This window comes from Oncorhynchus tshawytscha, linkage group LG17 (genome assembly GCF_018296145.1).
Source record: "Oncorhynchus tshawytscha isolate Ot180627B linkage group LG17, Otsh_v2.0, whole genome shotgun sequence".
NCBI lineage: Eukaryota > Metazoa > Chordata > Actinopteri > Salmoniformes > Salmonidae > Oncorhynchus > Oncorhynchus tshawytscha.
The window spans coordinates 4,528,833-4,554,897 of NC_056445.1; the positions used below are offsets into that span (position 1 = coordinate 4,528,833).

Sequence of the window (26,065 nt, forward strand, 5' to 3'; positions counted from 1 at the left end):
TTAAAGTGGCCAGTGATTTCAAGTCTATATATATAGGGCAGCAGCCTCTAAGGTGCTAGTGATGGCTATTTAACAGTCTGATGGCCTTGAGATAGAAGCTGTTTTTCAGTCTCTCGGTCCCAGCTTTGATGAACGTGTACTGACCTCACCTTCTGGATGATAGCGGGGTGAACAGGCAGTGGCTCGGGTGGTTGTTGTCCTTCATGATCTTTTTGGCCTTCCTGTGACATCGGGTGCTGTAGGTGTCCTGGAGGGCAGGTAGTTTTCCCCTTGTGATGCGTTGTGCAGACCGCACCACCCTCTGGAGAGCCCTGCGGTTGAGGGCGGTGCAGTTGCCGTACCAGGCGGTGATACAGCCAGACAGGATGCTCTCAATTGTGCATCTGTAAAAGTTTGTGAGGGTTTTGTTGCGCCTTCATCACCACAATGTCTGTGTGAGTGGACCATTTCAGTTTGTCAGTGATGTGTACGCCGAGGAACTTGATGCTGCGGTCCCGTCGATGTGGATAGGGGGCTTCTCCCTCTGCTGTTTCCTGAAGTCCACAATCAGCTCCTTTTTTTTGTTGACGTTGGGGGAGAGGTTACTTTCCTGGCACCACACTCCTCCCTCGCCTCCTCCCTATAGGCTGTCTCGTCATTATTGGTAATCAGGCCTACTACTGTTGTGTCGTCTGCAAATTTGATGATTGAGTTGTTGGCGTGCGTGGCCACGCAGGCATGGGTGAACAGGGAGTACAGGAGTGGGCTGAACACCCATCCTTGTGGGGCCCCAGTGTTGAGGATCAGCGGGGTAGAGGTGTTGTTTCCTACCCTTCACCACCTGGGGGAGGCCCGTCAGGAAACCCAGGACCCAGTTGCACAGGGCGGGGTTCAGACCCAGGCCCCAAAGCTTAATGATGAGTTTGGAGGGTACTATGGTGTTTAATGCTGAGCTATAGTCAATTAACAGCATTCTAACATAGGTATTCCTCTTGTCCAGATGGGATAGGGCAGTGTGCAGTGCGATGGTATCGTATGTGGATCTATTGGGGCGGTAAGCAAATTGAAGTGGGTCTAGGGTAAGGTAGAGGTGATATGATCCTTAACTAGTCTCTCGAAGCACTTCATGATGACAAAAGTGAGAGCTACGGGGTGATAGTAATTTAATTCAGTTATCTTTGCTTTCCTGGGTACAGGAATAATGATGGACATCTTGAAGCATGTGGGGACAGCAGATTGGGATTGGCAGAGACTGAATATGTCCGTAAACACTCCAGACAGCTGGTCTGTGCATGTTCTGAGGACGCGGCTACGGATGCCCTCTGGGATAGAACCTGGGTCTGTAGTGACACCCCAAGCACTGAGATGTAGTGACTTAGACCGCTGTGCCACTCGGGAGGCCCTTCTATGCACTATTATTAATAATTTGGCTTTCTCCCGGCTCCAAGAAATAGTGCCCTTGAAGTTGATGCATACTCTGTACAAGTGATCCTGATTTAGTACACTATAAGAATGGAAGACAGGATGGAATCTGATGCTTCCTCATCACTTAAGTTGTCTTATTTGATAAGTTATTGTGTTATTTGAGTGGACCATCTGTGACCTCCAAGAATTAGGAGTCCTTGCATGCACAATGTTTCATTGTTGATCCAAATGGAATTATCTGGGTGTGATGTGTGACTCCTCTCCTTATTCTCTCCTCCCTATCAGCCATGGGGCTCTATCCTGAGAAACTGGAACTTCCTGGCTGTGACTCACCCTGGTTACATGGCTTTCTTGACCTATGACGAGGTTAAGGCACGACTACAGAAATACACCAACAAACCCGGCAGGTATGTACATACCACAGGAAGGTGTGTTGGTGTGCGTGTGTAAACATGTGTGTTCTTAGGGACATGTGGTGAGGGTAAGTAGGGCTCTTATTGGAAACAGGTTTATGCTCTTTTAAATCTATCTGTTTATCCGTGATTGATTCTCCGGGCCTCTTGATTTACTCTCAGACAGACTACTCCTGCCTGAATTTTTGGTCATCAATGGGCAGGTGTGACATGGAAACATTTTATTTTTGTAAAGCTTGGAAGTTTGGACACACCTACTCACTCAAGGGTTTTTCTTTATTTTTACTATTTTCTACATTGTAGAATAATAGTAAAGATATCAACATTTTGAAAGAACACATATGGAATCATGTAGTAACCAAAAAAGTATATTTTATATTTGAGATTCTTCAAAGTAGCCACCCTTTGCCTTGATGACAGCTTTGCACACTCTTAGCATTCTCTAAATCAGCTTTTCCAACAGTCTTGAAGGAGTTCCCACATATGATGAGCACTTGTTGACTGCTTTTCCTTTGCTGTGCGGTCCAACTCATCCCAAACCATCTCAATTGGGTTGAGGTCGGGTGATTGTGGAGGCCAGGTCATCTGATGCAGCACTCCATCACTCTCCTTCTTTGTCAAATAGCCCTTACACAGCCTGGAGGTGTGGTGGGTCATTGTCCCAGCTAGGTTCAATGTTAGCTAGCTAACATTATGCTATAACTAGCAAAGCAAATGGCTCTGAGATATAAACAACATTACTGCACAGATCATATACGTAACGTTAGCTCGCGAGCCAGCCAGCTAACATTAGCTAGCCAGCTAACAGTACACTTTAACTTGAAATGAAAATTACTTTCTGACAAAATTAGCTAGCTAGACTCTAAATTAGCTAGCTAGACTCTCTTACCCATATACATGGATGGACGATTTTCCCTCTCTGTCACAGATGCTGTGTTTGCCCTTAGATTGAAGATGTAATCCGGGGATGCAAGCCTTGTTGAACACCTCCAGGAGGTCCTGGTATTCCGCGGGAATGGGGGAGAAATCCAAGCATTTACCAGAGCCTGCAGGAGAACGTAGCTCCTCATGTTTTTCAATGGTGGCTCCTTGCAGGGAGACAGCGTTGCGGAGCCGGTCCGAGGCTGCTGGGTCAGTCATGGCCAGTTTCACACTATAACAACACAGGGCGAGACCCAGATGCAGACACAGGAGGCAGATTGTTTGAGCCTCTGATATTTATTAGAATACAAGGGGCAGGCAATAGGCAGGTCGAGGACAGGCAGAAGTTCATTAACCTGTTGAGTGTAGGGGGCAGTATTTTGATGTTTTGATGAAAAACATACCCAAATTAAACTGCCTATTTCTCAGGCCCAGAAGCTAGAATATGCATATAAGGATATACGGTCAGATTAGGATAGAAAACACTCTAAAGTTTCCAAAACTGTCAAAATATTGTCTGTGAGTATAACAGAACTGATATTGCAGGCAAAAACCTGAGGAAAGTCCAACTTGGAAGTGCCTATTATTTTGAAACCTCCCTGTTCCATTGCATGCCTTCCCTCCATTTAAAGGGATATCAACCAGATTCCTTTCCCTATGGCTTCCACATGGTGCGAACACTCTTTAGACATAGTTTCAGCCTTTTATTCTGAAAAATGAGCGAGATTGATCATATCGCGTCAGTGAACGGCTGGGTGTCCCCAGAGTTTTACATGCGCCAACAGCTTGGAGCAGACATTTTTTCTCTCTCTCTTCTATTGAAAAAGCTATGGTCCGGTTGAAATATGATCGATTATTTATTGTATAAACAACCAGAGGTTTGATTATAAAAAACGTTTGACATGTTTCTACGGGCTTTACGGATACTATTTGGAATTTAATCTGCCCCGTCGTGACCGCTCGAGCCTGTGGATTACTGAACAAAACGCGCCAACCAAATGGAGGTTTTTGGATATGAAAAGAATCTTTATCGAACAAAAGGAACATTTATTGTGTAACTGGGAGTCTCGTGATTGCAAACTTCCGAAGATCATCAAAGGTAAGCGATTCGTTTAATTGCTTTTCTGACTTTCGTGACCAATCTACTTTGCTGCTAGCTGTTTGTAATGTTTTGTCTGCTGAGAGAGATGTTCTTACATTAACGCTTGGTTTGCTTTCCCTGTAAAGCTTTTTTGAGATCTGACACGCCAGGTGGATTAACAACGAGCTACGCTGTGTTTTGCTATATTGCACTTGTTATTTCATGAAAATTCAATATTTTTAGTAATTTAATTTGAATTTGGCGCTCTGCAATTCAGAGGATGTTGACGAAAATGATCCCGCTAACGGGATGGGTGCGCCAAGAAGTTAACCAGGTCAGAGCCAACAGACTAACAGAGAACACAGGTATAAATACATGGGGAAGATGGGCGACATCTGGAGGCGGGTGGAGACAAGCACAAAGACAGGTGAAACAGTTCAGGGTGTGACAGTTTCCCACCAGAATGGGCTTTAGGTGAGGCAGATGAACCTGTAGCCATATTACTTCAACAGTATTTAACACAAGATCCTCTCTAAGCTTTACAGGGAAGTGGTTCTGAATATGAATGGCCACACCTCCACCTTCTGTCTTTTCGGTAGATCTTATAACCATGTTTTGCTACCACTCTATCATCAAAGGTATTATCTAAGTGAGTTTCAGAGATATGAGAGACTATAAATGTCATCTGTTACTAGCAAATGATTGATTTCATGAACTTTCTTAAGATACATATGTTAACGTGGGCTATTTTTAGCACTTTTCTGGGATGCTTGATGGTTTTGTATTGCTTTACTGGGAAGGTAAAAACGTTATAGGAAAACCCATCTCAGTCTTCTGAAAATCTAACCCTATGATAGAGTTTTATTTTTCAACGGTTCTATTACCCATATTGTAATGCCAAAGACACACCAGAAAGGCTTTCCTGTCACGGTCTTCCTCTTCTTCAAGCGAGAAGGATCGGAGGACCAAAATGCGGCGTGGTATGTGTTCATGGTGAATATTTAATTAAAGAAAGTACTGAACACTGAATACAAAAACAATAAAACAATAACGACCGTGAAGCTATAAATGAGACCTGTGCTGACACAAGCAACTAACATAGACAATCACCCACAAACAAACAGTGCAACCCAGGCTACCTAAGTCTCAATCAGAGACAACTAATGAGACCTGCCTCTGATTAAGAACCATACTAGGCCGAAACATACAAATCCCCAAATCATAGAAAAACAAACATAGACTGCCCACCCCAACTCACGCCCTGACCATACTAAATACATACAAAACAAAGGAAATAAAGGTCAGAACGTGACATTTCCAGGAGGTGTTGATTGTTCCTGAATGTTCCAGTCTCCATTCTGACTTAAACCTGCTTTAAAAAACAGAGACAATGTTTTAATATTGCTGTCCATCCATAATTCCCAAATTTACTGAGCTTAAGCAATTTTAACAAAACTATGTATATACTGTACACTGAAGGTATTACACATTAGAAACACCTTCCTAATATTGAGTTGCACTCCGTTGTTAACCTCAGAACAGCCTCCATTGGCCAGGGACTGGACTCTACAAGGTGTCTAAAGCGTTCCACAGGGATGGTGGCCTGCGACTAGAGAACGCGTTTCCACTGCTCCAGAATCCAAAGGTGGCAAGCTTTACACCACTCCAGCCAATGCTTGACATTGCACATGGTGATCTTAGGCTTTTGTGCGGCTGCTCGGCCAAGGAAACTCATTTCATGAAGCTCCCTACGAACAGTTATTGTACTGACATTTCTTCCAGAGGCAGTTTGGAACTCAGTAGTTAGTTTTACAACAGAGAACAGACCATTTTTATGCGCTACGTTCTGTGAGCTTGTGTGTCCTACCACTTCGCGATTGAGCCGTTTTTTCTCCTAGATATTTCCACCTTACAATAACAGCACTTACAGTTGAACTGTCATGTTGGAAAGGTGGCATCTTATGACAGTGCCACATTGAAAGTCACTGAGCTCTTCAGTAAGGCCATTCTACTGCCAATGTTTGTCTATGGAGATTGCATGGCTGTGTGTGCTCTATATTTTACCCCTGCCAGCAACGGCTGTGGCTGAAGTAGCCGAATCCACTCATTTGTATTTATTATGGATCCCCATTAGCTGCTGCTCTTCCTGGGGTCCGGCAAAATTAAGGCAGATATACAATTTAAAAAATATTACAATACGTTCATTACAGAATTCAAAGCTGTTTTATTCTGTTTGTGCACACACTAACAGATCAGTCGATAGATTTAATGAATCCTGTGCCAAGAAGAGACGAATTAGGCTATGTTCCACCGGTATGCTGTAGTCCATTGGGAGAACGAGCGAAAGAGCAGGGTAAAGTAAGCAGACACGTTGGGTTTAATTCAGACAAAGTGTGAATCTACACTCATAAAAGATAAATACACATATAAAATAATCTTTCATGCTTGTCAATTAATGGAGAATTAATGCAAATATGGCAATGCGTTCACAGGTTCAGACGCTGCACGTTCTAATCAATGATAATAAAATCACATATCACCACGTATAATGTGCTCAAAATGTGTAATTCCAATTTAACATATATTTTTTTTGTTGAAAACAGCAATGTTTTAGTGACGTGTGAATATCTGACCCAGAATGTTGTCAAATTATGAACTTTTTGTTGAAATAATGTCTATTTTTTCAGTTCTTTAAAAATGGCCTTTTTGGAGATACAAGGTTTCCATCCGACAGTGACAATATTACTGTTTTAATGTTTGATTTGTCTGACCTCCCTGTTTCCCATCTCTCATTCTAGCTACATCTTCAGACAAAGCTGCACACGACTGGGCCAGTGGGCCATTGGCTACGTCACCAACAACGGGAACATCCTGCAGACCATCCCCCACAACAAGCCCCTCTTCCTGGCCCTCATCGACGGATGCAGGGAAGGCTTGTACGTAAAAACCTGGGAATTAAGTTCTTCACATTGCATTTTTCTGTAGCACAAGATGCATTCCATCTAAATTCTAATAAAATAAATCTAGCTGAAGCGTTCAAAATATACTGAAAACATCAAAATACATAATCTATACAGCTAAAAACAACAATGTGATGTCAAAACAAGTTTTCATTGAGTTTAAAGAAAGACTGCTTCATCAATTTACCTGATTTTGATAACCGTTACTTTGGACAAAATCAAGACGTGAGTATTCTTGTATAAAAAATCTTAAATTACGGCTCAATTTGAGCAAATTTTGAATTTGCGATTATTTATGATTTATCACATCAAATCCTGTGATTAAGTCAATTAACTGTTTTTATCGTTTGACCGACCTAATTTAAAGACATACATATTTAAGAATTTTATTTTAAATACTTATTTTCTGTGTATTTTTGTATTTTCAAATATATTTTTGTATTTGTATTTATTATGGATCCCCATTAGCTGCTGGGGTCCAGTAAAAATTGTGGCAGTAATACAGTTGAAGTTGGAAGTTTACATGCACCTTAGCCAAATACATTTAAACTCAGTTTTTTTTTACAATTCCTGACATTTAATCATAGTGAAAATTCCCTGTCTTAGGTCAGTTAGGATCACCACTTTATTTTAAGAATGTGAAATGTCAGAATAATAGTAGAGAGAATGATTTATTTCAGCTTTTCCCAGTGGGTCAGAAGTTTACATACAATCAATTAGTATTTGGTAGCATTGCCTTTAAATTGTTTAACTTGAGTCAAACGTTCGGGTAGCCTTCCACAGGCTTCCCACAATAAGTTGGGTGAATTTTGGCCCATTTCTCCTGACAGAGCTGGTGTAACTGAGTCAGGTTTGCAGGCCTCCTTGCTCGCACACACTTTTTCAGTTCTGCCGTCACATTTTCTATAGGATTAAGGTCAGGGCTTTGTGATGGCCACTCCAATACCTTGACTTTGTTGTCCTTAATCCATTTTGCCACAACTTTGGAAGCATGCTTGGGGTCATTGTCCATTTGGATGACCAATTTGCAACCAAGCTTTAACTTCCTGACTGATGTCTTGAGATGTTGCTTCAATATATCCACGTAATTTTCCTCCCTCATGATACCATCTATTTTGTGAAGTACACCAGTCCCTCTTGCAGCAAAGCACCCCCAAAACATGATGCTGCCACCCCAGTGCTTCATGGTTGGGATGGTGTTCTTCGGCTTGCAAGCCTCCCCCTTTTTCCTCCAAACATAACGATGGTCATTATGGCCAAACAGTTCTATTTTTGTTTCATCAGACCAGAGGACATTTCTACAAAAAGTATGATCTTTGTCCCCATGTGCAAACCATAGTCTGGCTTTTTATGGAGGTTTTTAGAGCAGTGGCTTCTTCCTTGCTGAGCGGCCTTTCAGGTTATGTCGATATAGGACTCGGTTTACTGTGGATATAGATACTTGTACCTGTTTCCTCCAGCATCTTCACAAGGCCCCCTGCTGTTGTTCTGGGATTGATTTGCACTTTCGGTACCAAAGTATGTTCATCTCTAGGAGACAGAACGCGTCTCCCTCCTGAGCGGTATGATGGCTGTGTGGCCCCATGGTGTTTATACTTGCGTATTATTGTTTGTACGGATGAATGTGGTACCTTCAGGCATTTGGAAATTGCTCCCAAAGATGAACCAGACTTGTGGAGGTCTACAATTTTTTTTCTGCTGTCTTGGCTGATTTTTTTTTTCCCCATGATGTCAAGCAAGGAGACACTGAGTTTGAAGGTAGGCCTTGAAATACATCCACAGGTACACCTCCAATTGACTCAAATGATGTCAATTAGCCTATCAGAAGCTTCTAAAGCCATGACATCATTTTCTGGAATTTTCCAAGCTGTTTAAAGGCACAGTCAACTTAGTGTATGTAAACTTCTGACCCACTGGAATTGTGATACAGTGAATTATAAGTGAAATAATCTGTCTGTAAACAATAGTTTGAAAAATTACTTGTGTCATGCACAAAGTAGATGTCCTATCCGACTTGCCAAAACTATAGTTTGTTAACAATACTCTCAATTACTCTCAGACCATGAGAAACAAGATTCTCTGGTCTGATGAAACCAAGATTAAACTCTTTTGCCTCAATGCCAAGCGTCACATCTCGAGAAAACCAGGCACAGCACATCACCAGGCCAATACCATCCCTATGTTGAAGCATGGTGGTGGCAGCATCATGCTGTTGGGATGTTTTTCAGCGGCAGGGACTGGGAGACTAGTCAGAATCAATTGAAAGATTAATGGAGAAGTAATGAGATCCTTGATGAAAACCTGCTCCAGAGCGCTCAGGACCTCAGACTGAGGCGAAGGTTCACCTTCCAACAAGACAACAACCCTAAGCACACAGCCAAGACAACGCAGGAGTGACTTCGAGACAAGTCTCTGAATGTCCTTGAGTGGCCCAGCCAGAGCCCAGACTTGAACCCGATCGAACATCTCTGGTGAGACCTGAAAATAGTTGTGCAGTGACGCTCCCCATCCAACCTGACAGAGCTTGAGAGGATCTGCAGAGAAGAATGGGATAAACTCCCCAAATACAGGTGTGCCAAGCTTTTTGCATCATACCCAACGAGACTTGAGGCAGTATTCGCTGCCAAAGGTGCTTCAACAAAGTACTGAGTAAAGGGTAAATGTGATATTTCAGTTTTTGTGATTATGGAGTATTGTGTGTAGTTTGATGTGAAAAAAAAAAACATTTTATCAATTTTAGAATAAGGCTGTAACATAAAAAGTGAAGGGGCCTGAATACTTTCCAAATGCACCGTATGTTATGTGTGTGTGACTCTTCACAGTCCTCGCTGTTCCATAGTGTGTATTTGTATCTGTTTTTTAAATTTTTATTGCTTGCGTGAGTTACGTGATGTGGATTAGAGTTCCATGTAGCCATGGCTCTGTTTAGTACTGTGCACTTGTCAGCTCAGGGATTTGATCTTGCAACCTTTTGGTTACTAGTCCAAAGTCGCCGCCCGTTTTGGAGGTGTTCAGAACAAGGTTAAGGGGAGAGAAAGCTTGTTGGACACTAAGAAAGTTTTGTTGTAGAGCATTTAACACAAAATCCAGGGAGGGGCCAGCTGAGTATAAGACTGTATCACCTGTATATACAGTATATCACAAAAGTGAGTACACCCCTCACATTTTTGTAACTATTTGAGTATATCTTTTCAAGTGAGAACACTGAAGAAATGACACTTTGCTACAATGTAAAGTAGTGAGTGTAAGGCTTGTATAACAGTGTAAATTTGCTGTCCCCTCAAAATAACTCAACACACAGCCATTAATGCCTAAACCGCTGGCAACAAAAGTGAGTGCACCCCTAAGTGAACGAACGTCACTTCCTGTGTACCTTTTGATAGAGGCGCGTAAACCAGAAAAGTAGCGTCAGTTTGTTTAGCTCCTGTATTGAACACAGATCATCCCGTCTTCAATTTGATCGATTTATGTACGTTTAGAAATACCTAAAGTTGTATTACAAAAGTAGTTTGAAATGTTTTGAAGTTTACAGGTAACTTTTGAGATATTTTGTAATGACGTTGCGTAAGTTGGAAGCAGTGTTTTTCTGGATCAAACGCTCCAAATAAATGGACATTTTGGATAGATATCGACGGAATTAATCGAACAAAAGGACCATTTGTGATGTTTATGGGACATGTAGGAGTGGCAACAAAAGAAGCTCGTCAAAGGTAAGGCATGATTTATATTTTATTTCTGCATTTTGTGTCGCGCCTGCAGAGTTGAAATATGCTACTCTCTCATTGTTTACTGTTGTGCTATCATGAGATAATAGCATCTTATGCTTTCACCGAAAAGCCTTTTTGAAATCTGACATGATGACTGGATTCACAACGAGTGTAGCTTTAATTTGCTATCTTGCATGTGCAATTTAATGAAAGTTTGATTTTTATAGAAATGTATTTGCATTTTCCCTGGCTATTGGCCATGTGGGACGCAAGCGTCCCGCCTACCCCAGAGAGGTTAAGGCCATGCAACCTGAGTTGTAACCTGAGTGAGGTGCACATGTACAGTACAGTACATAAACAGATGCATGCGCCATATTTTTATGTGGATGCGCCATATATTTATGTGGTGGACACTTGATAGTGTTAAGTTCTAATTTTCAGAGTAAATAACTCACGGACACCTAGAAGCTTAACCAAGCTTAATTCTTCCCAAAGGGTTGATACCGCTGGATTCAGACAAACCGACATTTCACACAAGCACTGATATTTAATCCTTTCTCCTAAGCGGAGTCTCCTCCTCCACAACTGAACAGCCAATGCATCTCTGTTGCTAGACAGAACCTTAGTGATTGATATCTGTTCTTCCTCACTTCATCTAACCTGACCTCTACCCCAAAGTGCTCACTCCTCCCCAACTCAAGGCTCTCATGTTTATTGATACCAGACTGTGTCTCTTCTTCTCCCAGAGTATCCCTGATGGCCAGCAATAACATATCCTGACATAATGTAAACATTATACATCACCCTCTCTCCCTCAGTGACATTGTTAGTTTCTAAGATCTCCACCCTTCTCCCCTTATCAATGCCTGCCACATGTAATCTCTTCCTTGCACTCAACACATTCCAAGCTTAGTGTAACAAACTTATTCGTCTGATGAGGAGTAGGATAGATCGGACCAAAATGCAGCATGGTATGTGTCCATGTTACATTTATTAAAACTGAACACAAAATAACAACGAACATCAAAACAGTTCTGTATGGTACAGACACAGAAAACAACTACCCACAACCCATAGTGGGAAAACAGGCTGCCTATGTATGGTTCTCAATCAGAGACAATGACAGACAGCTGTCCCTGATTGAGAACCATACCCGGCCAAAAACACAGAAATACAAAAACATAGAAAAAAGAACATAGAACGCCCACCCTAGTCACACCCTGGCCTAACCAAAATAGAGAATAAAAAGCCTCTCTATGGCCAGGGCGTGACACTTAGTTGCACACACTATATACCTTCCTCCTATAACCCTTAACTTCTGGTGTAGACCCTCAACCTTAGCACTCCATCAGTGACATGAATAAGTATATTTTATATTCTCAGAACCCAACAATATGGTCACATGATATTGTTGTGGTATGTAACAAAATCATGTTATGACCACACATATCAATATTCATTTTATATATCAATATTTTGCTAAGTCTTGCTAAGTGGATGGATCTCTACAGAAGGTGTAAATGGTACAGCCAAATGGTTACTTGCATATTAGCAATATCAGAAATAGATAGTGTTAAAATAATACACAGTACAAGAACAATATCAATAACAATATCAGTAATAGATGAGGTAGTTATATGCATACAGTCAGGGGAAAAGTGGCTGAGCAGCAGGATAAAAAATAAAAATAGTAGCAGCAATGTATGTTAGGAGAGAGTCATTTGAATAGAGGCACTGCAGATAGTGCTGATGACTGGTCCGTCAGAACCACGCATGAACAAGGGAATCTATATTCAGAGAACCTATTTCTGTCCTGCCCTTGACTTTGGTGCAGGGCATGTGATGTCCATGGAGTTGGAGGTGTGATGGGGTGGGGGTGCATTGCTGGTGACAGTCAGTGATGTATTTAGAATTCAAGGCACACTTAACCAGCATGGCTACCACAGCATTTTGAAGCGATACGCCATCCCATCTGGTTTGCACTTAGTGGGACTATAATTTGTTTTTCAACAGGACAATGACCCAACACACCTCCAGGCTGTGTAAGGGCTATTTGACCAAGAAGGAGAGTGATGTAGTGCTGCATCAGATGACCTGGCCTCCACAATCACCCGACCTCAACCCAATTGGGATGGTTTGGGATGAGTTAGATCGCAGAGTGAGGGAAAAGCAGCCACAAGTGCTCAGCATATGCGGGAATTCCTTCATGAGTGTTGGAAAAGCATAGTGGCTACTTTGAAGAATCTAAAATCTAAAATAAATTTGGTTTGTTTAACACTTTTTTGGTTACTACATGATTCCATATGTGTTATTTCATAGTATTGATGTCTTCATTATTCTACAATGTAGAAAATAGTAAAAATGAAAGAAAAACCCTTGAATGAGTAGGAGCATCCAAACTTTTGACTGGTACTGTATGTTTGGACTGCAATTCAGGTTTTATCTGCCAGTGTTATACACTGTGACATAAACTAAACCTTATTATTTTGCTTCTACTACAAATCTGCAATCATTGACGGGGTAGGGAGGGAATTGGGCCCTGCAATGCAAGTGCACATTTTGGGAGGAAGGTGGGGAATTGGGATGTAGCCATTTACACAGTCTTATTTCCTCTCTGTCTTGACTGCTCAGGCGACGAGGGATGATTACCTCTGTAAATGTAGTTTGATCTCTTTCGCCACACTTGAGTGATTTCGGTTCAGAGCGCCTTTGGGATGCGAGCAAAGGTGGCCCACTTCTGCAAATATTCTAACGGAGGATTCCTAGGATACAATTATGCATGATAGCACATTAGGCTCACTGCCTGTGTGTGTCGGTGGACAAAGCAGTCAGATCATGGGGACTCGATTTGGAGAGAGCACTTCATGACTTCACTCTTCATAGTGCTGTCATAAGAAATGTATTGTGGTAAAATACAAATTGCAGAAACAAACTACCTTGGGCTCCCGAGTGGTGAAGTGGTCTAAGGCACTGCATCTCATTGCTAGAGGTATCACTACAGACACCCTGGTTTGAATCCGGGCTGTATCACAACCAGACGTGATTGCGAGTCCCATAGGGCGGCGCACAATTGGCCCAGTGTCGCCCGGTTTGGCTGGTGTAGGCTATCATTGTAGAATTTGTTCTTAACTGACTTGCCTAGTTAAATAAAGGTCACAAATGCATTCATGTGCCATGCTCCATGAAACAAAAATATTTCTCCCAAAAAGTATTCTGTGTCAGGATAATGCTGAGTCTCTTTTAAAGTGGTCCTAAGTTGAGATGCCATGCAATGTCATTTTTATGACTGTGTTATGAAGATGTTTGATAATAGATGTTAAATTTAGCTTGTTGTGCCTTCTGTGACATCTCTGTGTCGTTCTTAGTTTTTGTCAGCAGTCTGCAAGGAATGCTGGGATATCTGAGCTGTCTATCTTCTGTCCTCAGCTACTTGTTTCCTGACGGACGCAGCTACAACCCTGACCTTAAAGGCTTGTGTGAACCCACCATCCATGATCACATTAAAGTCACACAGGTCAGTGTGTGGGGTGTGTGTGTGTGAGAGAGAGAATATTGCATTTTTGCAAATTGCATTTGTGTCCCACCCAGCCGCCGGACAGGCCGTTTACATTCTGCAACAATTGTTTTCTAAAGCCAGTGTGACATGTTGAATTAGTTTTCTTCCTATGAATTTGGCTCTAGGGTTGGTTTGGGCTATTAGCTATTATGAACCCATCACTGAAAGCTAACACTCTCAGGAACATGTGTTGTGTTCTGTTTTCCTCTAAAACGCTCACAGGTCACACAGGACTCGTTAGAAGGGATAATCACACAAAATGACTGGGGGATATAAATTGAATGCAATTGTGATCTTGTTCCCATGAATTTGGTTATAGCGTTTGAAAGGGCTATTTAAGCAATAAGGCACAAGATGGAGTGATGTATCAGGAAAACAGTCACAGGTAAAATGGTGTTGTGACTGTATTTACCTTTGACTGTATTCATGATGCAGCACTGACTCAAGTGCCTTATTGCTTTTATAAAACATTTACCAACATATTAAAACAACAAAAACCTTATTTTGATAAGTAAATTCATACAATTTCAATCTTCCATCAGAGGAAATAGTCTGGACAGGTCTTTAGTTTGTTTGGTCATGTTGCTGCAGACACGCTCCAGTCATTAATAATTTTTTAATTATTCTTAAAACCTCTCGTCAACAGCCAGTGAAATTGCAGGGTGCCAAATGAAAAACAACAGAAATTCCATAATTAAAATTCCTCAAACATACAAGTATTTTACACCATTTTAAAGATGAACTTATTGTAAATCCAGCCACAGTGTTCGATTTCAAATTGGCTTTACAGCGAAAGCACACCAAACGATTATGTTAGGTCAGCACCTAGTCACAGAAAATCATACAGCCATTTTCCAGCCAAGGAGAGGGCTCACAAAAGTCAGAAATAGCGATTAAATTAATCACTAACCTTTCATGATCTTCATAAGATGGCACTCACAGGACTTAATGTTACACAATAAATGTGTGTTTTGTTCGATAAAGTTAATCTTTATGTCCAAAAACCTCATTTGAAATTGGTGTGTTATGTTCAGAAATGCATTGTCTCAAACAAACATCCGGTGAAAGTGCAGAGCCACATCAAATTACAGAAATACTCATCATAAACATTGATAAAAGATACAGGTGTTATGCATGGAATTATAGATAAACTTCTCCTTAATGCAACCGCTGTGTCAGATTTCAAAAAGGCTTTATGGCGAAAGCACACCTTGCGATTATGTTAGGTCAGCACCTAGCCACAGAAAAACATACAGCTATTTTCCAAAGAAGGAGAGGTGTTACAAAGGTCAGAAATAGCATTATAATTATTCACTTACCTTTGATGTTCTTCATCAGAATGCACTCCCAGGAATCCCAGTTCCACAATAAATGTTTGTTTTGTTCGATAAAGTCCATCATTTATGTTCAAATACCTCCTTTTTGTTCGCACGTTTAGTTCACAAATCCAAACTCACGAGGCGTGGGCAAGTCCAGGCAAAATTTCAGGCGAAAAGTCCAAAAAGTTATTTTACAATTCGGAGGAAGATGTCAAATGATGTCAAATCTTTAGGATGTTTTTATCATAAATCTTCAATAATGTTTCCACCGGACAATTCCTTTGTCTTTAGAAATGAAAAGAAACGCAGCTACCTCTCTCAGCCGTGCGCATGATTTAGCTCATGGCACTCTGCCTGACACCTGACTCAAACAGCTCTCATTTTCTCCCCCTTCACAGAAGAAGCCTAAAACAAGGTTATAAAGACTGTTGACATCTAGTGGAAGCCTTTGGAAGTGCAATATGACCCCATAGACACTGTATATTCAATAGGCAATGACTTGAAAAACTACAAACCTCAGATTTCCCACTTCCAATTTTTTTTTCTCAGGGTTTTGCCTGCCATATGATTTCTGTTATACTCACAGACATCATTCAAACAGTTTTAGAAACGTCAGTGTTTTATATCCAAATCTACTAATTATATGCATATTCTAGCTTTTGGGCCTGAGTAGCAGGCAGTTTACTCTGGGCACCTTATTATCCAAGCTACTCAATACTGCCCCCCCAGTCCCAAAGAAGTTAAGAACTGTACCTTTTTTTCAAAATGACATAACCAAATCTAACTGCCTGTAGCTCAGGACCTGAAGCAAGGATATGCATATTATTGATGCCATTTGAAAGGAAGCACTTTGAAGTTTGTGGAAATGTGAAATTAATGTAGGAGAACATAACACATTAGATCTGGTAAACGATAATACAAAAAAAAACAGGCGTTTATAATTTTTTAAAATAATCTTTGAAATACAAGAGAAAGTCAATCATGTATAGTTTAGGCACAATTTAGATTTTGGCCACTAGATGGCAGCAGTGTGCGCGCAAAGTTTCAGATTAAGCCAGTGAAGCATGGCAATACTAGTCAATATTTTGTATCAAGTCTGCCCAAATGTGCCGAATTGGTCAATTGATACATTTTCAAGTACGTGACTACAGAGAACATACAAAATTATATGGTAATACAACATTTAAGTTGACACACTCCCAGGAATATCATACATGATGGATCATTAGCTTATACTTAAACTATGCTACATTTTATTTCTGGGACCCTCAGGATGACAAATCAGAGCAATATTACTGAATGTGAGTACATTATTTACCTTCAGAGGTGAATGTATTAAACCAGTTGCCGTGATAAAAGTTCTGCTGTTGTGCACTCTCCTCAAACAATAGCATGGCATTTTTTCACTGTAATAGCTACTGTAAATTGGACAGTGCAGTTAGATGAACAAGAATGTAAGCGTTCTTCCCATATAAGACATGTCTATGTCTTGGAAAGGTTGCTTTTACTTACAACTGTCATGCTAATCACATTAGCGCACGTTAGCTCAACCATCCCGGAATAGGAACACCCATCCTGTAGAGGGCTGGTCTTCCGTTCTAACAAAAGTGGTTGCTATGCAGGCTGACTAACGTTCTTGTCACTCCCAACTTCAGCTAACTCCGTCACGTCAAACATTGCACCTGGAATGACAGCCCACTAGCTGCATTTTCGTCTGTTTGAGCTTTTTTTATATTGTCATTTACTTGGATATATCCATAATAATGATGATGATGGGTGATTTCGGCCTGGCTCAGAAAAGGTTTTGTCTTGTCTGGACACCTCTCTATTGTATTTCTATTTATTATGGATAACCATTAGCTCCTGCCAAGACTCTTCCCAGGGTCCGGCAAAATAAAGGCAGTTATACAATTTTAAAAACATTACAATACATTAATTACAGAATTCCCAACACACTTAAGTGTGTGCCCTCATGCCCATACTCCACTACCACATATCGCAACACAAAATCCATGTGTACGTGTGTGTATAGTGCGTATGTTATCATGTGTCTGTGCCTATGTTTGTGTTACTTCACAGTCCCTGCAGTTCCATATGGTGTATTTTTACCTGCATTTTAAATCTGATTCTACTGCTTGCATCAGTTACCTGATGTGGAATAGAGTTCCATGTAGTACTATGCGCCTCCCATAGTATGTTCTGGACTTGGGGACTGTGAAGAGACCTCTGGTGGCATTTTAAACAGACAGCTCCGTACCTTCTGCTTCTCAACACCTCTTACAAAAACAAGTAACGAGGAAGTCAATCTCGCTTCCACTTTGAGCCATGAGAGATTGACATGCATGTCATTAATGTTAGCTCTCCGTGTACTTTTAAGGACCAGCCGTGCTGCCCTGTTCTGAGCCAACTGCAATTTTACCAAGTCCCTCTTTGTGGTACCTGACCACACGAGTCCAGGTGCGACAAAACTAGGGCCTGTAGGACCTGCCTTGTTGATAGAGTTGTTAAGAAGGCAGAGCAGTGCTTTATTATGGACAGACTTCTACCCAGCTTAGCTACTGTTGTGTCAATATGTTTTGACCATGACAGTTTACAATCCAGGGTTACTCCAAGCAGTTTAGTCACCTCAACTTGCTCAATTTTAATTACGAGATGTAGTTGAGGTTTAGGGTTTTGTGAATGATTTTTCGCAAATACAATGCTTTTAGGTATTGGAAATATTTAGGACTAACTTATTCCTTGTTACCCATTCCGAAACTAACTGCAGATCTTTGTTAAGTGTTGCAGTCATTTCAGTTGCTGTAGTAGCTGACGTGTATAGAGTTGAGTCATCCGCATACATAGACACATTGGCCTTACGCAATTCCAGTCGAATGTCGTTAGTAAAGATTGAAAAAAGCAAGGGGCCTGAACAGCTACCCTGGGGAATTCCTGATTCTGTTGGAGAAGCTTCCATTAAAGAACACCCTCTGTGATCTGTTAGACAGGTAATTCTTTGTCCACATTATAGCAGGGGATGTAAAGCCATAACACATACATTTTTCAAGCAGCAGCCTATGATCGATAATGTCAAAAGCTGCACTGAAGTCTAACAAAACAGCCCCACAACCATTTGATCAATTTCTCTCAGCCAATCATTAGTAATTTGTGTAAGTGCCGTGCTTGTTGAGTGTCATTCCCTATGAGTGCTGAAAGTCTATTGTCAATTTGTTTACTGTATCTGGTCAAACACAAAGTTTACTAAGGGTTAGTAACAAACTGATTGGTCTGCTATTTGAGCCAGTAAAGGGGGCATTACTTTAGCTTCCCTCCAGGCCTGAGGGCACACACTTTGTGGTAGGGTCCAGGGGAGTTTGCATTTCAAAAGTGAAACAAATCTTCAGAGGTCGGACAGGCAGCCAGCTTATATTACCCCAGCTGTACCAAACTAAATGCTAGGCTACAATCAAGGGGAAATAATGTGCGAGTTGAGATAAATAGAATAGATGCAAATTCTTATGATGGTGAAATTCTGATGGTAGTGCAATGATAATTGATGGAACTGTTAGCAGGCATAGTGTGCCTGTAACGGCCAATACAGCACAGCTTGGAACGCTGCTCCTCCAATCAGCATCTAGGATCCAAACAACCTGTTTTATAATGGCAATTGTGACCGCATCGCAGAAAGCTAAGACTCTCAGGAACATAGTGCCGTGGAAAAAGTATTTGTTCCCTTTCAGATTTGTGCATATTTTTGACACTGAATGTTATCAGATCTTCAACCCAAACCGAATATTAGATAAAGGGAAACTGAGTGAACAAATAACACAAAATGTTGATACTTATTTCATTTACTGAATTAACAAATGTATGCAACACTCAATACCCCTGTGTGAAAAAGTAATTGCCCCCTTATACTCAATAACTGATTGTGTCACCTTTAACTGCAATGACTGCAACCAAATACTTCTTGTAGTTGTTGATCAGTCTCTCACATTGCTGTGGAGGAATTTTGGCTCACTCGTCCATGTAGAACTGCTTTAACTCAGCGACATTTGTGGGTTTCCCGAACTTTCCAATAATTGTCTGATGCATTTCAATCACTTCAAAGCCTACTTCATTTCGACTAATTTTGGCATTACCTGATTTGACATGTCTTTGTGTTATTTATAAGGCCAGATGCAACATTTTCATAAAGTACTTTTTACACATTTGTTTCGGATACCCCCAAAGTAGAGAATACCCCTAAAGTAGAGAATAAAATAGTCTGATGGTCCATGTTATCACCAACTTAAAACAAATATGTGTTAATAGGGTAGTAATATAATAAAGAAAACACTTAGTATTCTGAGGAATTCACTGTACTTCAACATTGTAAAGGTCTGCCACATCTGTTTCTGTCTCTCATCATACCTAAAAAGTGGTTATCAATCAGAGCTTGTCAAACCTGATAGACCAACATCATCACAAAATGCAGCCTAAATCACATGAATCAGCCAATAAGTCCGTCGATCATATGCTGAGGTTATGAAACAATATCTTGTTCAAGTTGAGCTTTAACCAAAAACTATGGATAGGGGCAAACTCACCATGTTCAAAATTACATGACCAAATCAACTCAATGACTTGGTTTGAAGTTACTTAGAGGTGATTAGGCCACAACTTTTGAACATGGTGAGCTTGCCACCATCACCCTTAGTTTTTTGGTTATTTTGTCTACAGTTCACTCAAGTTGGCAGTGGCTTTTGAAGCAAATCTGAACCATGGATGACTGTCTCTCCTGGCCCCATATATTACTTTCTGGGTAAATGACAAAACAGGGGAAGAAAGTAAGGCATTTGTCTGTTGGTCCTGTTAGTCCTGCATTAAAGACCAACATTCCCAACAGTGGGAAAAATTGTGATAAAGTAAACCAGTTTCATTTAAGCACTGAAAATTGACAGCTGTGCCTTACGGATTGCAAAATAGTTGGGAAGAGTTTTTTGATGTACCGTTTCCATGGCACATGGTTTATGAACTAATACACAAAACGAAAACGAATCTAAACTTTGAGTTTTTCAATGTAAATTATTATACAAAATTCTTGCAACCAATAGGATGTTATATATATCGAGGATGCAACCGTCTCAGCTCTGCAGATTTTGCTGCGAAGAGACAGAATCATTAGATAATTTGTGTTGGTACTCTCTATATGTAGCTTGTTTTTGGTTGCATGTTCAGGAATGGCTGAAGAATTGCAACATTTACCTGGAGTTAACGCAACAAATAGCACTGCTGGATGATCTGAAAAGTCATTGTCAATCGACCAATAATATAATAATACTCTTAGCAAAAATGTTTAACTTTCATTTACAATCTGTAGAAACTATGAGAATAGAAAGGTTCAGAACGTTTGTGAAACATCACAGCACAATTGAAAAATATATATCAAATAGAATTCAAAACTGGATGGTGTTCAGAGATAGATCGGTTTAATGGAGCTGAAGGATGGGACTAAAAACAATCAAAAGATAACCAATGTCAAATGTGACCGACTGGCTCAAATCAGTCTTATGTAGATCATTTTCACATTGGATAAAAGTAGAGACTCAGAGCTACAACATGGTATATCATAGACTACAGTGGAGGAAATATTTGGGAATGTAATTCTGCTTTGAAAGTTGATAAAGTTGTAAACTCACTTTCGAGAAAATGTCCTTTAAATGTTTTGGTACTACTACTGGAGAGCACTTCTTTGTCTACACCCATTCAGCATCGTTCACACCCTCTTAAAGTTTAGCCCCACCCACTAACAATAGCAGTCAAGCACTCAAGCTAACTTGCTAGCTACTTCCAGACACAAATGAGAGAACAGCTCACTGAACATTACTCTCCCTAGCAGAGCTGGTTAGGCTGTTGGTGACTGCAACTGTAAGAGATTTTCAGTTTGTAAATTCAGAGCGTTTCGCTCTCTGAGTGTTCAGAGCACACACTGGACGCTCTGGCCGAACGTTCTGACCTCACAACGGCAGTCAAGCACTCAAGCTAACTGGCTAACATTGGCTAGCTTGCTAGCTACTTCCAGACACAATTGAGAAAACACCCCACTCTGACCATTTTACTCGCACTAGCAGAGCTGGTTAGGCTGTTGTCATGTTAACTGTGTTGCTGGCAACAATTTAGTTACCTTTTTTTGCCAATGTTTACTGACACCGGCCAGATTCAACTGATGTTGAGCGTTTGTAAATTCATCAGTTATTCTGCGCTCTGGCACTTAGAAAGCTTGCTAGCTAGGTAAACAATGTACCTAGCTTGGTAAACAAAGTGTAAGTTCACACATGTCACATAACGCGTTAGCTAAAGAGCCAGACAGCTAACGTTAGCTAGTCAAACAACAATGAATAGTGCTAACTATCCATGTTCAATGTTAGCTAGCAAAACACTAGGCTCTAGCTAGAACAGCAAACGGCTCTGAGAAACAAATAATAACATCAGCTAGGGAGCCAACCAGCTAACGTTAGCTTGAATTGAAACCACTTCCTGTCAAAATTAGAAAACGTGTAATATCTGAAAATGTAACGTTAGCTAGCTAACGCTAGACTTTCTTACCTGTATGCATCATCGTGCATGGATGTGTCTCCCTGTCAGGAATGCCATATCACGGTTGCCCTTAGTTTGAAGATGAAATATGGAGACAGGTGTTTCCTCCATCTCTTTAGCTATCATGCTATAATTCCACTGATTTCAAAACTTGAACATTTTGATTAAAAAAAAATTTTTTTTACGTTCACACGACTCTCCTGTTAAGTCGTAACATGCGACATATGCCTAGTTTCCTGAATCGGTGTGTCCAAACTTTTGACTGGTACTGTATGTAAATGTAATATTTCCTTTGTTTTTCTTATTGTTTTTCTTTGTCATTATGGGGTATTGTGTGTAGATTTATGAGGGGAAAAAACAATTGAATCCATTTTAGTGTACGGCTGTAACGTAACGAAATGTGGAAAAAGTTGAGCAGTCTGAATACTTTCCCGAATGCACTATACGTCTCACTTGATTCAAATTCACTTCCTTTAATTTAAATTCAATTAAAATTCTGCTTCATGTGGAGTGTGACCAATTCTTATTTTAATTCATGAGTTGTGTGTGCTGCCTCATAACTGACCCCTCTTTGGTCCTAAAGGAGCAGTACGAGCTCTACTGCGAGATGGGCTCCACCTTCCAGCTGTGCAAGATCTGCGCAGAGAACGACAAGGATGTAAAAATCGAGCCCTGCGGACACCTCATGTGCACCTCCTGCTTGACTGCCTGGCAGGTAATCAAATAAAATGTTGACGGTGCATTGCAGAGTGTATTTTGTCATTGTGAGTAGGGTTTGAATCACAAGGTTTACATGACAGGGCTGGATCATGTTACACTAGCACAATCTATCTTGGCATTGCACGCGTGCCAATTGCTAGGCTAGTGCACAGAAAACCAAACAGCCTTTCCCGTATTTGTTCGATTGAGCCACAATTTATTTGAGCATCTGTGGTGCAAACAAGGCATTTCTGTGTTTCCACTGTTAATGCTTTTCCAACAGTGTTCTTTATGTCTACTTAGTTGTCATGACTTTCCCTTCTGGGTGAGGATCAGAGAGAGCCCCCCCTCCAACAGAGAGGAAGTAGGGGATGTTGGCCAATACCTTGCAGGAACTCTCTTTCCCACTTTGCAGAAATGGAAGTTAAAAATCCCTTTGTTACAGCAGAGAGATTTGCAGTAGTGTAACATCAAAAGGTTGGACATTGAAACAATATTTCTTACCTAATTAATATGGGAAATGGATGGTGGGGTCCAAACAATAATCATGTCAAACCAGTTGTTGTTTGGTGATATCATTAAAAATGTTATAACGGAAACATTGTAACTTTAAGAGCTTTCACAATATACATGTCAGAGTCACATCTAAATGTTATAAAACTTATATGATTAAATATGAAACTATTGTTGAGAAGATGTGATTTTAGCCTTTCTAAATAAGATAATGGTTTTTCATATAGACTTTGGAACCGCCCTCCAAGGCAAGTGCTTAAAAGGACTAGCTGAAGAATTAACATATTAGACCAAAACATGCCGGGTTGCTGCCGGTGAGGACAGTGGTCATAGCTGTAACCTGAATAATCAACCATTTAGACCAGTACATGGCCGGGTTGCTACTGGCGTGTAAAATGGTTAGACTCTACCAAACCAGAAAATGGTAAGACCCTCAAACTCTCGACTTAAGAAGATAAAGGCTACATCGGAAAATTCAGTCTGCAGCTGTTTAAGTACTTTAGTCTAGTAAACTCGACTGAGGACCACCGCGTGTGTACCTCTGAAGGATCCATTCTAAGGAAGACGAGAAAATAACATTTTCCGATCAAACGACCATTAGTATGTCAGGTGCTACAGTAGGTGCTATTGATTAACATGGGTATCCGGAATCCCGGGACTGTCCCGGTAACACTCTTTTACATTTCCCGAAAAAATAAAATGACAAGATCCGAGAAATTACAAAAACAATTATCCAATGTCAGCACTAATGCAGGCCCTACACAACATGCGCAACCTCAGATTAGCAACAAATAAAAGAGCACATTATCCAAACAGCTTTTTGCATGGAAACCTTTTACATCACACAAAGTCGCCATAAATTCAAAGCGCATGCATAGTTGACAATGCCGGACTGCACACACGACCCAAATGCAATTAATAAATCCTACAGGGAACCCCTACAGTAGGCCTATAGCCTATAAAAGAACGTGCCTCTTTGAGCTGTCATTGTGAATTTTCACAAATTTGATAGGCCTATGCAGAACTCACTGTCATATGAAGTCTGTTATTAATTCAGAGAGTCATGAGGGAAAGTTATATCTTCTAACTGTCCTAGAGCCTAGGCTATTTTCCTATCCAGTCCCAAAATCTTGACTCATGTCTCGCATGAAAATTCTTAACTTTATTATGTAATCCATAGGTTGCATTATCAGAGCACATCATTCGTGTATGCCTGTCAAAATACCGCTGTAACTATTTCCACTATTTCCCAGTTATTCGTGAGCTGATCTGCTATCTGTATAATCATCAACTCGATTTAGCCAAATATAGGAGATATTCTGTAATTCGTTGGAGGTTATCTAGCAAGTTTAGCAACTTTGGTCTTTTCACTTTTGTTTTACTGAGTAAGAATGACTATACAACGCTATACTCGGAGTGCGCTCTTGTGCATTGAGATAGCCTACTGCTGAAATGCGCTGCCGAACAAAGATAGTTACTCTATCATTAGTAAATACCGTTTAATTTGATCTGAAATCATGGTGCAGCCAAGCCGACAGGGTGGCACAGCGCCCCTCTTATCTGGGGAGAACCCTGGCATAGTGACCATATCTTGATTTTAAACGCTTTAAATGGGCACTTCCAGGATAACTATGAATTATTACCGGTATTGAAACTTGGTAGATTTTCTGTGTGTATCAGATGGGACGGCAATGTGTGTATGTTTGTAATTACTGTCCTAATAAGTCTCTATTGGCCTCCTCCCGTAGTGGGACATCTGTGCTGCTTTTCCCAAGTAAACAATCTATTGTGTCATCTTATTGATCTTCAGCAGAAACACAGACTTGCTTACATGAGGCACTGTTTTGCACTGTTGGGTGTCATATATTTGTGGTGGATTCATGTGTTTATTTCTTTCAGCGATGTGTGTTAATAACCCTTTCATATTGGAGGTGGTCCTGATATACAGTAATTACAGATACACATCTATAGATACTGTACACATCACAAACAGACAGCTATGTATCATGTGCAAATACTGTAATATAAACCTATGAACTTGGTAATGCAGAAAATACACAGATACATAAGAAATTATCTTGGGCACAGTTAGTTTTGTTCTGTTTTAGTACACAAGCCTTACCCATCTCCTCCCTGTAAGTAAGGGCCCTATAAAAATCCGCTTTACAAAGAATGCGGACAGAATCACGGAATCCAGACATTAAAAACGGAATTCAACAATATTGAAAAATGTATTGAACTGAAAAGTGGTGTCCTGGAGAAGTTTAAGCATTGTTGTGGACTTAGAACATCCAATTTTGTTTTTCTATTAAAAAAGTGTGAATCTGAAAAAACAAAGAAAAACAGAGAAGATATTCACCCAATTTTATAGGGCCCTATGTATGGTTGATGTCAAGTTAGTGATGGTTTTAGAATGGTAGAATGGCTTAGCCTATCCCTTAATATTTCTCTGTCTATTGCTCCACTAGTGATTCCCATGGCTCCATCTGAAGTGGGGCCCAAGGACACGTATATGTGTGTATGTGTGTGTGTGTGTGCCTTTGTCAGCGCAGTGATGTCAGGTGTGGGCCGTGTAAGTCATAGATTGAACCTCCGTTCTCTCTATTTTATGACTAACTAAAAACCACAGATATGTTCCAGTTGAGTCAAATACGGGGGGGTTACCCTCGTCACATTAACCTACTCAACAAGGACTTCTGGTACTACTTATTTTAAAAAAATAATAAAACATCTCATCTGCCATTACTCAAAGATTCTTGATCACATCCTGTTATTTGAACTTAAGAAAGTTTCTTAAGGCAGAAGGGGTGGGCCCTGGGGGGATTTGAATGGCCATTCTGTTTTTTGGAAAGGACGTGTTTGCGGGGCTTCTCTTCTGTTGTGATCAGATGTGGCTGTTTTTGGCCAAGAGTGGTGATGCATATATTTTTACAC

General features: G+C 40.6%; 1 protein-coding gene across 3 annotated transcripts in view; it reads left to right on the forward strand.

Annotated features, from left to right (window-relative positions):
* Nucleotides 1–26,065, forward strand: part of cblb (Cbl proto-oncogene B, E3 ubiquitin protein ligase) — a 158,911-nt gene that overhangs the window by 74,585 nt on the left and 58,261 nt on the right. For all 3 annotated transcript variants that reach the window (XR_002948389.2, XM_024376769.2, XM_024376768.2), the window contains 4 exons: nucleotides 1,690–1,811; nucleotides 6,618–6,755; nucleotides 13,913–14,000; nucleotides 22,503–22,634. Coding sequence is in view for 2 of the 3 variants with exons in the window: in XM_024376769.2 (XP_024232537.1) it covers nucleotides 1,690–1,811; nucleotides 6,618–6,755; nucleotides 13,913–14,000; nucleotides 22,503–22,634 (480 nt within the window). In the remaining variant the exon portion in view is untranslated. The remainder of the gene's footprint in view (nucleotides 1–1,689; nucleotides 1,812–6,617; nucleotides 6,756–13,912; nucleotides 14,001–22,502; nucleotides 22,635–26,065) is intronic.